At 39.3% G+C, this 14,937-nt stretch overlaps 1 protein-coding gene across 1 annotated transcript; it reads left to right on the top strand.

The window, feature by feature from the left end:
* The first annotated feature begins 258 nt into the window (after positions 1 to 258).
* Positions 259 to 14,291, top strand: LOC139728660 (cadherin EGF LAG seven-pass G-type receptor 2-like). The gene is made up of 2 exons (XM_071639599.1): positions 259 to 3,557; positions 13,434 to 14,291. Exons 1-2 carry the CDS (start codon positions 662 to 664, stop codon positions 14,282 to 14,284), a joined length of 3,747 nt encoding a protein of 1,248 aa, XP_071495700.1. The 5' UTR covers positions 259 to 661; the 3' UTR covers positions 14,285 to 14,291.
* Positions 14,292 to 14,937: the final 646 nt, after the last annotated feature.

The raw sequence follows: 14,937 nt of genomic DNA, 5'->3' as shown, positions 1-14,937 counted from the left end.
AAAGAAGATGATTTGCTATAGGTTTATCTTCTCGGCAAACAAAAACTAATGTCTGCCATTTATCTTCTCATTTCCTGGCAAACAATACCTGGATCAGATCATTGTAAAATAGAAAGTTGAACATATTACTAGATACCGCTCTTCATTACATACGAATCGTATACACTATGCTGCCATCTTGTGACAACACACGGAGAGTGAATACGTTTCTCCACTTCGTACACTGTGCGATATGTGATGTTTTTCGGATCTCCTTGCGGTGCCGCATCACTGGAGCGCTCTACCACCACCAGCGTTTGGGGTACATGCATCAGCCCCTTCTACTGGCGACCGCCGCGCCGAAGCCCTCCCAATAGGAACGCTTCTCTCTGCTCTTCTGCTAATACGTCCGTTGGTACTTCCCGTGAGAACGTCGTGTTCTGTGGAAACGGATTTATGAAGTCGGAAGACAGGACATAAGGGTTAATAAAGTGCTCGGAAAACTTTTCAAACACCATGGAAGTATGTTACGTGATGCCTCCGGATGGATAAACATTATGTGATTTAGTTTCATGGAATATATCGGGACTCGGATACCATAAATCGTGGCCAGAGCAGAGAAGCCAGAGTGAATTCTGCGGTTTGTCGTCGCAACGTACCGACAGGCGGAGCGGTATTTGAAATGATGTTGCGGGGCGCTATGGCGTCCCTTCTCCGCATCTTGTGGGTGGCGGCTGTTTTCCACAGCTCGGCTTTAGCCGCGTTTAACGTTCACGTCTCGACATTTCTCGAACCTGACATTTCTATATTTAATATTTCGTTAAGCGGTGAGTGGACATACGTGTTGCATCCAACTTTGACAGGTGAGGATGCGAAGGAACGTGTTCAAATTGACAGCAGCACTGGGGATGTATCGCTCAGTGGCGAATTAGACTGTAGCTTACTCCATGAGAATCCTTTCACTTTGTATGTACAAGCACGAACAAGCAGGACTAGATCTGATCAAACAGAAATGAAAAATGGCCTGTCATCATCTACATTGGTGCCAATAGCCATTCATGTTCATGGAAATGGCTGCCATCCAAGGAAAGCGAGGAAAAAAGATTTTGATTCTCAACATGGCCATACTCCATTAACAGCAACTCAGCCTCAGCAAATTCTTGTTGAGTATCCCGAAGGAACATGTTGGTTTATTGGAGATATCCTACTACAGTTGAGAAGTTTCCTTCCATCATCTCTAAAAGGATGCCCGGTGGTCTATGACCTTCTTGACGCTAACACAAACCAGCTTGGTGTTGACCCCAAAAGCGGCATTCTGACCATGGAGCAGGATATCTTGTGCGTTTTGCAGCACCAGTCAGAGAGCGTACTTGGATCGATGCACATACCGGAGTCATGTTTATCGAGGGGTCAGTTTTACCGCTCTGGGGATGAGGAAGATGAAGTGATTCCAATATCAATCGAGCTGCAAGCAGCAGACCAGGATCAAAGAAGTGACCAATCACATGGAGATAAATCTGGCCACGGCAAGGTCGTTTTGAATCGTTTTAGACGGCAGGTCCGAAACACCTTCCCTTCATTCAGCAGTACTGTGTACACACAGAGAGTCCCCGAGAATGAGGATCCCGGATATGTGGTAATAACGATCACTGCAACTGACAATGATGATGGTGTCAATGGCCAACTCACTTACAGCATGACAGCTCAGTCAGATGCTCGGAGTGGAGCCATGTTTGACATCAATCCAGACACAGGTCTGATAGTGACGACAATGGCTCTTGACAGAGAAACAATAGAATCCCACACATTTCGTCTCACTGCGACTGACGGTGGCACACCACCAAAATCTGCCACCACCTACCTGACCATTTATGTAGACGATCGCAACGACCACACCCCCATATTTGAGCAGCCCAGCTATGTTATTACCACCAGCGAAAGTCAAAATCCGGGAACACTGATAACCAGAGTTCAGGCATCAGACGGGGACATCGGGGACAATGCAAATATTCGGTATAGCATTGTGAATAGCCAAAGCCCCAACAACGTGTTCACAATCAATCCCTCTAGTGGAGAAATCAAAACACGAGAAAGGCTTGACAGAGAGCGCATTGAACGGTACAACTTGATTGTGATGGCGCAGGATATGGGAACAAATCCAATGAGGAGAAATTCTACAGCAGAGGTGTCCCTGACAGTTCTAGATGTCAACGACAACTCTCCCCAATTTTCACAAGCATCATATGAGGTGTCGGTCAGGGAAGATGTTGGTCCGCACGACCCTGGTAGTCAGATTCTCCATGTCATCGCCACAGATGCCGATACAGGTGCAAACGCTGAAGTCCACTACAGCTTGACGTATGGCAATTTTGAAGGGCGCTTCCGAATTGACTCCAACAACGGATACCTGTCACTTCAGAATGCGCTCGACTTTGAAACTGCTAGAAGCTACCGTCTGACTATACGTGCCCAAGATTCTGGCAATCCACCGCGGGAGAATACTACCACTGTCACTGTGACTGTCATTGACGTTAATGACAATGGACCCCAATTCACCCAGAATGTGTACCAGGGAATCGTGAGAGAGGATGTTGGTGTGGACTACTCGATTCTGTCTGTCAATGCAAGAGATGATGATGAAGGAGATAATGCTAGGATAACATTCTCAATCCCTAATCCTCCGAACAACTTTCCGTTCGATATCGGACCAACATCAGGCGCCATCACTACAGTCATCAACCTTGATCGTGAGTTGAATCACCAGTGGGAATTTAACGTCCTTGCCGTTGATGGTGGGGAGATTCCAAGGAGTGCGACGGCTTCAGTCATGATCACAGTCACCGATGTAAATGATAACCCTCCCACATTTCCGCAGGAGAGATATACAGGTTCAGTGAGAGAGGACGTGTTCAGCGGCTATGAAGTCCTAACTGTCGTGGCAACAGACCCTGATGAGCAGAACACCATTTCGTACAGGATCGCTGATTCAGAGGATCCCAACAGACGCATCCCATTTGGCATCAGGAGCCAAAACAACGAGGGAGCTATTCAAGTTACCTCTCAGCTGAATTACAATTCCAAATCTTTCTATTCTCTCACAGTCACCGCTTCTGATGGACAGTACGATAGCACCTGTCTAGTCCTTGTGAACGTTACAGATGTCAACAACTACGCTCCCGTATTTCAAAACTCACCGTACAATGTATACGTCAGCGAGTCGGTTTCCATTGGCCACGTCGTCGTCCAAGTCTCGGCCTCCGACAATGATGCGGGATCCAATGCGGAAATAAGCTACAGCATGGATAATGTACCGGAGTTTGAAATCAATGCAGAATCGGGAGAGATACGCACCCGAGTGGAGCTAGACCGTGAAGCAACGTCCCATTATACGCTGTATGTGACCGCCAGTGACCATGGTGACATACCCCAGCAGTCCAGAGCATTTGTGCAAATTACCATACAAGACATCAATGATAATGCTCCTGTCTTTGCCACAGCGAAGTATGAAGCAGAAATCCAAGAAAACTCAGCTCCACTCACCAGTATCACCACTATCTCTGCATCTGATGCAGATCAGGGTAAGTTTGTATTTAAATAACAGTAAATTCATCGTCTTGCATGAAAGGAAACATACTACGAACCATAATGAAGATTTTGATCACAAAGTGGATAAAGCATTATTTTTTAGCATTTTAGTTTAGTCTATCAATAGAGTAATTTAAAACCTTTCAAATGATTCCTCTCTTGTTACATTTAACAGGGAATATTCTTTGAATTATGATCAAGAATATTCCACATTTTAAGGATATTTTCTGTTTTTAGCAACTTTCATCCAAAATAGAATTAGCAATAATGGAGTTTTGTGATCAAACTCATCATCAAGTAACCTTGACATGCCAATATTTCTCATGAAAGTAGTATTTCTCACTGATTGTCTCTATTGGATTATTAAGAAAGTGTTAGTGTTAGGCACCATGAAATAACTGGTCATTAAGGCCGGCATGAAATGATGATGTGAATATACTACCAATTATGAGAATATATCACCACTTTCTCTTTGTTTATAGTCGTAAAATTGACATTATATTTCCTCAACATGTCTTCAAAGTGTAACAAGTGGTATCTTAAGCAACCATGAAGTACCTTGGTATTCCTTAGAACTCCACTCCACAATCCAATGAATGAAAAATTAAACTACAAGATGAGTGCAAACAAAGTCCAGAAGGGAATAAATGATCTTATATCGAAATATTTACATTCATAGTTTGTAACATTTGACATAACATTGTTTGCTGCCAAACTTTAAAGTCAACAAAGTGTTTAATTTTACTAAATCATACTTTGGACAATGACAGTGAGTGCTTTGGCCAGCAGAATGATGAAGGATACTGAATAATGTTATTCTTGTATGTGGGTAACAGAAGTATGGAATTGATATGAAAGAGAACAGGTCAACTTTCTTCTTTATAACTTTATCACAGGTGTAATGGAGAGTCCTTTTCCTTTAAAAGTTTTATTTTCGCAAAAAATGCAAGACACACGTACAGTCCACTTAATAGTGTACATTATTTGCCATAACTATATCAGATAAAGATAGAACCATGTGGAAATGTAAATCCACTACCCAAAGTATGCAATTTTTGTTTGTAGACTAACTTGTCATGTTGAAAATTCCTCTCATTTGTAAGACATCAGCATACTTCATGTACATTCTTTGTACATTTCTCTGGATAGGATTGTTTCAAGTGAAAAAAAATAGAAAGAACACTTTTTTTCTTCACATCTTGGCCTGTGTGTTTGTGTGTGTGTGTGGGGGGGGGGGGGGGGGAGAGAGGGGGAGATGGTTGAAGTTGGCAAAATGATTGTCCTCTTAGCATTATTTATGGGAGTAACATACTTGCCCGGAGGTGCACAGCATAAATGCTGCAGGGCACCCATCATGGAGTCCATGTAATTGAAACACGGTGTGCATCGTGCACACTTGTGTTGGCACCTCCATCCCTCTGACGGATTGCCATTCTATCTCGCCCCAACGCAAAATCTGTAAACCAATGATGTTGCCCGGCAGATTCACAACTCATGCCTATGTGATCATATATGCCTGTATCGTCTGCGGCATGTTGCACTCACCAAAGCTGTCCTAAAAGCCTGCGGCGCATAACAACCATTTTTAGGGGATTTTGTTTCTGCGAGATAGGCGGTCATTGCCCTGTGAAGTTAAAGCGAGCTATGACAAGCCTTATTACATTTATTTTTCTGAGTGAGTGTAATACTGAGAAATGAGTACATTCATCCTTTCTCACATTTCTTCTTATGAAGGTCTTGCTTTTTTCCCACTCGTGACAATTTTGAATATGATTTTCCCCCAATGTTCTGGGTAAAGACTTTATTACAGTTTTAAGATACTATCATCACATGCATTTACCACCTCAAATTTGATTGTTGGAGTAAAAAAAAAAGAGGAATATGTAAAAACAAGACAAAAAAAAACCCTGTTTTGGGGATTATCAGTATATCTGGATTTCAACCTCCACCATGACAAGAAGAAAATAAAGTATGTTTCTCTCATATGGCTATTGAAAAAAGAAATAATTCTTAAATGTGAACAATAAGGTAAAGTATATGTAACTACTTTATAACTACCAGCCTATATTCAATGATGGCTATGACCAGAGGGAGTCTTTCTAAGAAAGCCAGGAAAAAAAATAATTGTCAATCCCAGGCAAGTTTGCTTTTTAAAACAAAAAAGAACAAAATAAAAAAAACACATCCTAGACACACTGTTTATAATGTAACGTCTACTCTTTATGAGATGATCTTAAAATTAAGACACCAGTTTGTGAGGAAAGAAAAATTGCTTCCCAATAACCACCACTATTCCCCACATTCCTCGACTATTCGTTGCAACACTATGGAAGGAAACACTCTCTGTACACTTAAAGGGGATGGCTAGTAACTGATCAGTGGGAATCAGTGGGAATGCTGAGGGATGATTGTTCCAATCCTTGTGGGATTCATTTAAGAGTACATTATATATAATATCTATTCTTGTGTGAAAATTATTTGCTTCAGAATGGTCTCATATTCAAGTAATGTGCAGTTTAATGTTTCCAGGTAAGCGTCCCTGGTCAGTGACGGGGCATTAATCTGCACATTACTTGAATATGAGACCGTTTTGAAGCAAATAATTTTCACACAACAGTAGATATAGGCCTATAGTGTACTCTTAAATGAATCCCACAAGGATTGGAACAATCATCCCTCAGCATTCTTACTGATTCCCACTGATCGGTTACTAGCCATCCCCTTTAAATACATTGTATCAAATACAACAGGCGCAGTCTAGTATTCAAAGTTCTGTTCAAAATGCTTTTGTCTGTAACAGCCCTACACTATCAGTAGCAATATATTTACAATGTAAAGTTGTGTGGCTGTCGTATGAACATTTTTCTGTGAGAACAATTTTGCAAGCATTAAATAAAAAAAAACAGGAAGAAAGAAGAACATTAAAACACAATGTAATCACATGCTGTTGGGCTTTGGAATTCTACTGAAATTATCTGTGCAGTGGGCTTGGAAGGAGCAATTGGGGGAAAACTTCTTTCCCCCATTGAATTGGACCTGCCTGAATAATGTGTGTGCGTGAAACGACAAAGCAGGGCACGCACTGTTGACCCTCTCAGGAGTGGACTCTGAATCGTGTGTGTTTGCACTGCGCTAGTGAAGTGTCCGCAAGTTAAGAAAGAAGAATGTGTGCGGGCATAACGGTTGAGAAAGAAACTCATCATTTTCTGGGGGATTTAGGTAAGAGGGTGCCAGACACAAAGAAGGGAAGAACATATTGTTATCACTGTATCTCTCCCCTTTCTTTCTTTCTTTTCTCTTTCTCTCATGCCTATCTTTGCATGTGCATTATTTGAATCTATGGAATCCTTTGAGATTTTTTTTTCTTTGTAGGTTCGATATCTATCACTCATTAAGCAAATATGGAGAGATGGTCCATTCAAATACAGTATGTATTGATAGATGATTCATTCAATTTGAATGTGAATGGAAATGCAGTATTTGAATGGGACTCCCCACATATCATGTCCTCCTGAAATTTATATCTGTGATCGTACTTCTGCTATGGTGACAATCCTAACCATGTCACACTGGATAAATATTTATATTCTTCCATTTTGTACCAATGTGAAAATGACTGGTGTGAACAATGGTCCATTTATGGCCAACATACTGTAGGCCTGATATCCTGCACAACTGGTGATATGTAAGGCAAAATGTGTCCAATGTACACCTATATATGTACAAAATGTACAGACAGTTAATAATTGGGGCATAAATGGCACAATTTAGTCTCTTTTATACATGCCCAAAAGCCAGTGTTAAAAAAAGAAACCAGATGGATGTAAAACAGCTAATTCGTATGTGTTGACAAAAAAAAATGTAACTATCGCTGTTTGCATTGTCATGTGAAAATCCTTCTACAGTGTAACTTGAATAGTTAAGTGTGAGACTGCTATGCAAAAAACAACAACAACAAAAATCCATAATTTTTAAAATCCCATAATGCAACTTGCCATGCTTGGTCTGTGCACTGTGTGCCCGGGGTCATGCTCTGGTCATTATTTAGGCATGCTCAGTTTGGTGATTAATGTGCTTCAATTCCATTTAATAACTCTTGTTTGTGAATGCTGATGGGCCTGGTTAATGTTTTCTGACAATCTCTAGTCCACCAAGAAAGTCAGTGGGATCTTTTTTATATTCATAACCTGTGATTCTCACACCCACATGACCTTTAAGGGGAATTCTGGACCAGTTAACACTCTAATAGTCTGAAAAGAAAGAATAGAATTTCACTAGCAGAACAGTGAAAATGTTATCAAACTAGAATAAAAATTATTGAAGATATAAAATTGTGAAGTTTTCCTAATTTTCACAAAATACTTATTGAACAGTCAATATGAATGTACAATAAGTGGGTTTATGATGTCATCACCTCACAACTTGTAATGAAATTTTTACATAGAATCTGTAAATTTCAAGTTTTTAGATCAAATGCAATTCTTACTTTGTCTCAGATCCTGATATATCAGACTGATCCTTATTTTGAAGTCAGTCAAGAATAACATGTTTTGCACAAGTTTATATACATTTGTAGCTGAATTTTTGTTACATTTTTATACAATGAATGAAATTATATAAGGTGATGACATCATCAGCTCACTCATTTGCAGACTCGTATCAACTGTACAAAAACTGTTGCACAAAATTTAGCAAATCTTTTTCACCATTTCACAACTTCCTTACATTTAATCTGATTTTGATCAGAGTGTTTGCCTCTTACTAGAGAACGATGGCATAGTGGCATACAATATTGCTCAGTTGAACGCAAACCCATGGAACCATTTAATAGCAAGCCAGACATGATATTGACTGAACCACACATTGCCTCTTTCAATTTTAAAGGAAGGAATGTCACAGTGTGGATCTGTACAGTAAATTAAAGTTTGGCTGTACAATCAAATGAATAAAAATGCATTAAGTGTAATGGTCAATCATCCAGTGAGCCTTAGATAAAATTGTCAGCTGGTCAAATGGTCAACAAGCAAATCATACAATGCAACCAGAAATAGAATGTCAATTACATCGTGTCCAGTTGAGAAATCAAACTTCTTTTGGTACCATTGATTCCACAATTATATCTGTCCTGCAGTCCAAAACCCACATTGTGCTGTAGCGTATAGCAGGTATTCTACAAATGTAAATAATGCTAGTTATACGCATCCGCACACTCTTCGCACAAGATATGGTACAAATCCTGCACGCATTCCCCTTGTGTATGCACATCTTGATGTGTTGCCGTGGCAACCAAGCAGTGCGGTCGACTCTGGCTGACCCTCTGGAGGCGTTGGAGTGGTCATCCCTGTGGCTTGGAAGAAGGGATTGTGGATGATGGCCGATGGAAAGTGAAATGAGTGACTTCTGCCTGGATGCCACTCTTGAGTGAACTGACTCAGAGATTTAAAATAAGGCGACTGCTGCATCAAGTTTCATAGGAATGCAGTCTACAGCACAATACACTGCATCAGCAGAACTTTATTAATGCCTGAATTGAAGGATGCACACATTTCTATACCGTACTCGTCATCTCTGCTTTTATTTCACTTCTAAATAATACAGATCTATGCTCCATTATGGTTTGTATTTTTCCACTAGGATTGATAAAAGTACATCTAGATAAAATTTCATGAATTAAAAGAGTACCAACCAGATTGGAAGAAAAGATAGTATTGTTCAAAATCTGTTAAACTAAGGGAAAATTTACCCCCAAACATTTATCAGATAATTTGGCAAATTCAGAAAAATTCAATAAAGTTATTAAGGAAAATTTGCCAATCCATTAAAAAAAGCCTTATTTTTTTTTATATGTTGGTTCAATCCATATCATAATTGTTGGATAAGAAGGCTACAACATTTCATTAATGTCACAATAGTGGAATGATTTAAGGAAAATGTAGAGAATTCTACAAAATTTAATCTTTTTTTAAAGGTGAAAAATGCACATTGTTACTGACAAATAGCATTATCCCCCTGCCTTCTGCAGTAGCTATAAATAAAATTGAGTGCTCTTTAACTGTGTTAGAAAGAATGAAAATATTGATGCATATTTTGCGTAATTTATGTACAATCAATTAAGGGGAAAAAGACAAGTTTATAATACAAAGGGAATGTATTGAGCAAATCGTGCAAATTTAGCGTAATGACTGCCTATCTGTGTATTTGTACATAGAATTGAATGTGTTCACAGGGGATCTTCACATTCCTTGATCACAAAGAAAACAAAAATGAAATGCATTGCTGATGAAAATCACATTTAAACAACATAAATGTTATTGTCTTCACATTTTCAGACCTTGGATGTAATATACATATATAGATCTTTGAATAAAACCCAAAGAATTATAGAGTGAAGATATATAGCAAAGTCGCATTGACCCTATTAAGTGTGTCATGCCGTGAAGTCTGGGCAAGCATTAATCTTTATGCAATCAAACAAGATACTCTGCTGTTTCAAATTACATTGTTGTACAATGGCAAATATTTGAAATGTACTTCTGACAAAAGTGCACATTTTTCTCAACCTTACTGTACTCGTATCAAATCAATTGTTTTGTTGTCTTTTATAATCCAATTCTGTCGTTCAGTTGATGACATATTTTTATGTTCATGCAATAGTCTACCTTTTTTTTTCATGAAAAAGAGAAAGATAAAAAGAATGTCCATGTGTCGGGAGAGTAAATATGAAGAAAGCGGATACCATGTTTGGGGGGACCAGTCCAGAGTCGTCGTTCGCGTAACAAGATTAACGCACCACATGTGTGACTAAACACACTCCCTGATGAGTCAATTGTGAAGTGCTCCTCTGTGTACGCACATACAGATAACTTGCAATGCTACCAAGGACAGCTAACTCGGGGAGTCGCATAATTTCCATTGATTGCTCCAGCGATCCATCGGTGTGTGAGGTTTCACAGTCGGCCCGGCTCGGTAGACTGATTCACAAAGGGGGCGATTGATATTCAAATGTGGCCTCTTCCCCCCACTACTCTCTTGGACCGGCTCAATAGTCATGGTGTAGGCGGGGTACGGGAGCGAGGACAGACAATTGGATATGGACCCTCTTTGGTTAATTCATAATTAGTTTATTTTGTGTGCACTTTGCAAAGGGTTCACTTTACCCGGCAGAGACAGATTTTTTTTTCCCCTCGCCTTCTCTCTCATATGAGTGTCTCTCTGTGTTTTCATATCTTTTGTCCCTCTGTTTGCAAGAGGTGTTATCCGAGGAAAGAAGCTTTGTGGACATGATCTTTCATTCCTGTTACCGTGCATGGATTATCAGATTACTGTATGACACAGATGCTTAGAGTGGAAGGCTACCTATGAAAAAATTAAGCTCGTTATGAAGGAGTATGCATGTTTGTGCTGGAGTTTGCATGTTTGTGCCCTTGCAATGGCTCTTTTTACAATTTACCTTTATAATAGAGATTTCCCAATTGATGTTCTGACATTGATACCTTTTCCTTCACATTTTTTCTTGTGTGCAGATGACACACATTTATTTTTCAGATGATGTTTAATAGTGATCCAACTTTTATGCTTGACCACCAACAAAGAAAAAACTGCAAAATCCTCATTCATACAAACACATCATATGCAGGATGTTAAAACAAAAGAAAATATTACCAGAAAGCATTAAAAAAGAACAAGATAATGGCTCAAACTCCAAATAAAACAACAAGCTGAGAAAAACCCCACAAAAATAAACACACAAGCTAACAAACAAAACCACACATACACACAGAAAATATGCTGTACAAAAATATTGATATGGCTCAAGATTGTAACTGCTACAGTAGGTCATCTATCATAATTCATTGCAATAATGCAGTGATGTATAATATAAGAGAGATTTCATGCACATTTATTTTGTATGTACTTGTACAAGTTCTATCAATCAAAACGAGTTTCAGGTGAAATTATATGACAGATCATTCATCAGCACTGAAATAATCGATATGATTTGCTTTTAGTCAAATTTGTTAGATCTGTTTATTCATCTGAGATTTCTCTATCTGAGTGATATCATACATCATGTAATAACAAAATTTGCATAATTGATAAAATGATTTTACAAGTGAAGAACAAGCTAGTGAGGTGTGGCATACACTTGTAGAATAAGATCTTCACTTTCCATTTTAATTCTAAACATGCAGATAAATAACAACCATTTTACATCTGAAGAACAAGCTAGTGAGGTGTGGCATACACTTGTAGAAGAAGATCTTCACTTTCCATTTTTGTAATTCTAAACATGATGCAGATAAATAACAACCATTTATTGTGGATTGACAGCATGTGGTAGACATCTATACATAACTACACGGTATAGACAAATAATCAAACAAGGATATGATGAAGAATTACATTGTACAGTATATTTTCTTTGAAGGTCATGAATTCATAATGAAGACTTTCTGCATGAGCTAATGAAAAAATGCAGCAAAATGCTGAAGCACAGTGTGTTCATGTGAAATGTGATGTTAAAGGGTGTGTACAGTTCTGGTCGAGGTGAAGATTTAGCTTTTAACGTTTTGTGAGATATTCAAAACCACTCTATGAGATGTCAAAGAGCATGCAGTTCTAAGGGGTATCAAAAGTTTATTCGATGAAAATCGGTTTTTGGAATGGCTGAGATATCCAAAAACAAGATGAAACAAAGAGATACTAATAAAGTTGGGGCATGTCGCCTTTTATTATTAGAACTTTTTTTGGATATCTCAGCCATTTGAAAACCAATTTTCATCAAATAAACGTTGAATCCTTCTTAAAATTACATGCTCTTTCATATTTCATAAGAGGCTTTTTATTATCTCACTTAGGAATGTTCAAAACATGAATCCCTACCTCAACCAGTACTGTACAGTCCCTTTAACCTTTGAGCAGATGTAGCAAATATTTTGCGTAGACAAACATTAGGTGCCACCACCACAGACCGGCAACAAGTTTAGGAACAGTGGGTACTTGGAAGGGGACAAAAAATTAAGTAACCCAAATATGTAGTGTGATGACTGAATACAACATTGAGCACTGCTCTTAGCTTATTGTTTATCAGGTACAAAGTCTGGATGTTCATGTCTTTCAAGAGACTCAAAATTGCCATAATGTCTGAGTAATGATAACCTACTCGAAGCTCTGCCAAGTGCATATTGTCATAGAGAGGCATTCTTTGTTCTCTTAACACCCTTGTGTTTACTCAGTAGGAGTGCTAATGATGCACAAAAGTAACATAATCATGTAACTGTGTCAATATTGTATGATCATAGTACAAAAATATGTTCGTACATGAAGGCATTACTGCCACATACACAATACAGAATGTTAAGCTTGAACCTGCAAATGGTTGATTTGAAATATCATTTTCATTTAACCTTTTTTTTTTTGGGGGGGGGGGGAAGGTACACTGATGAATAGATGATTTGGTTTTCATGTGCAAATTTTGATGCGTTTGAAATGCCTTTGTACATATTGTTTGGATGAATTTTGATATGTCAGATATAAATGACTCAGATGTGAGAAAATACGATATGCGGTGATATGATATATATTTCACTTTTTTGTTGACATATATTTGTGTGTTTCCCTCCCTTTTTCATATTCTTTTCACAGCTTTTAAATGCCCAAGTAGAATGAGCAAAATGGCACGTCACCATTGTCTCCACTTCAGTTTAATTCGAATTGCTCTTCATAGCTGTTGGAACAGACAGTAATATGTTATTGTCATTTAAATGTTGTTCAGAGCTCTCTATTCATTATGTAATCTGAATCTGATATTTCTAACTGAATTTGTGTAGTATTTATATCATGTTTGTTTTTATTTTTGTTAAACACAGGAATGAACAGTGCAGTTAAGTACACATTTGAAGGCGGGAATGATGGAGGTGGGCGGTTTACCATAGATGAAACGTCTGGGGTCATCCGTGTCGCTTCCATGCTGGACCGCGAGTCTCGGGCCGAGTACCACCTGGTGGCTAATGCCTACGACCAAGGCGTTCCATCGCTGAGCACCTCGGTGATGGTCGATGTGGAAATCACGGACACCAACGACAATCCTCCGTCGTTTTCTGAACGGGAATACTTTGTCACGATCAGAGAGAATCGCATACCCGGAGAGCAGGTGATGAAACTGACAGCGACCGATCCAGACTCCGGGTTCAATTCTCTCATCCAGTATACCATTGTCAGAGGCGACCAGGACTTCTTTGAGATCAACCCAGATTCTGGACTGATCACGTCGTTGGAGATGTTCGACTACGAGGCCCGCAACCAGTACGAGGTGGTCGTCCATGCGACCAACGTTCCGTTTTTCGCAGAAGCAACGGTTTACATCAGGGTGACAGACGTCAACGACAACGCACCCATTCTTGGGGACTTTGAGATCTTTTTCAACAACTATGAAGGATACTTCCTGGAGGGAGATATTGGAAGGGTACCTGCGACAGATCCCGATGAGTCAGACACCCTGGAATACGAAATCATCAATGGAAACGATCAGGATCACCTGCTGCTGAATACGACCACTGGAGGAATTAGGCTGAACCCACGTCTGAGAGTCTCCGACATCCCTCAAACCATCCAGTTCACCGTTAGAGTCACAGGTGAGATTCTTTCTCTTTTCCTGATGCGTGCTTGCCATGTGCTGGGTGCTCTTATCCTCCTGATGATTGTTACTGCATGTAGATGACTGCATTTTTAGTTTGAACCTACCACACAGTCAACCTTCATACAAGTTAACCTCCTCCAGAACAAAGGGTTTTACAAGGGACCCATCCGCCATTTCAAATATCTTTTTTTTTTTAAATATATCGCTTCACCAAGATGGTAAATGACTAGTTCTTCAACTAGTTTTTACCCACAACAAAATGTAATACACTGAAAGGATTGCCTAAAGTCCTCTTTTTCAGGTAAAGCAAATTCCAGCTGTATGTGTGTTTTGCAAGTATTTGAACAATAATATACCAAATGGGAGTTAATTGTGCTTTATTGTATGGCCTTCAAGGTCCATGACTACTTTGGACTAGCATACTTTGTAAAGTGTGTTTCATTTTTCTTCGACAGCAGCCATGCAAAGGAGTTTTCAGTGCCTTCCTTACTATTTAGTAATCATGACTAGAGATGACAAAGAACTGAAGTCTTTTCCAACTTCCTTGTTGAGAAGACATCCGGCAGAAATCTATTTTTTTCGATTTGCCGCAATTCATTGCCCCAGAAGCCGCATGTTTTGCCTGCAAAGTGGAATAAGAACCGGCAGCTGCATTCCATTTTTGGGTGCTTGAATGAAGGATTAGCCTCCTTGTCAATGGGCAGCCCATCTTCCCATCATCAGTGAAATTCAAG

This window comes from Diadema antillarum, unplaced genomic scaffold (assembly GCF_040938485.1).
Source record: "Diadema antillarum isolate AM-2024a unplaced genomic scaffold, OU_Dant_1.0 scf00000019, whole genome shotgun sequence".
In the NCBI taxonomy this organism is placed as follows: Eukaryota; Metazoa; Echinodermata; class Echinoidea; order Diadematoida; family Diadematidae; genus Diadema; species Diadema antillarum.
Note: the sequence above shows the minus strand (reverse complement) of the source record. Positions and strands in the feature narration are given on the sequence as shown.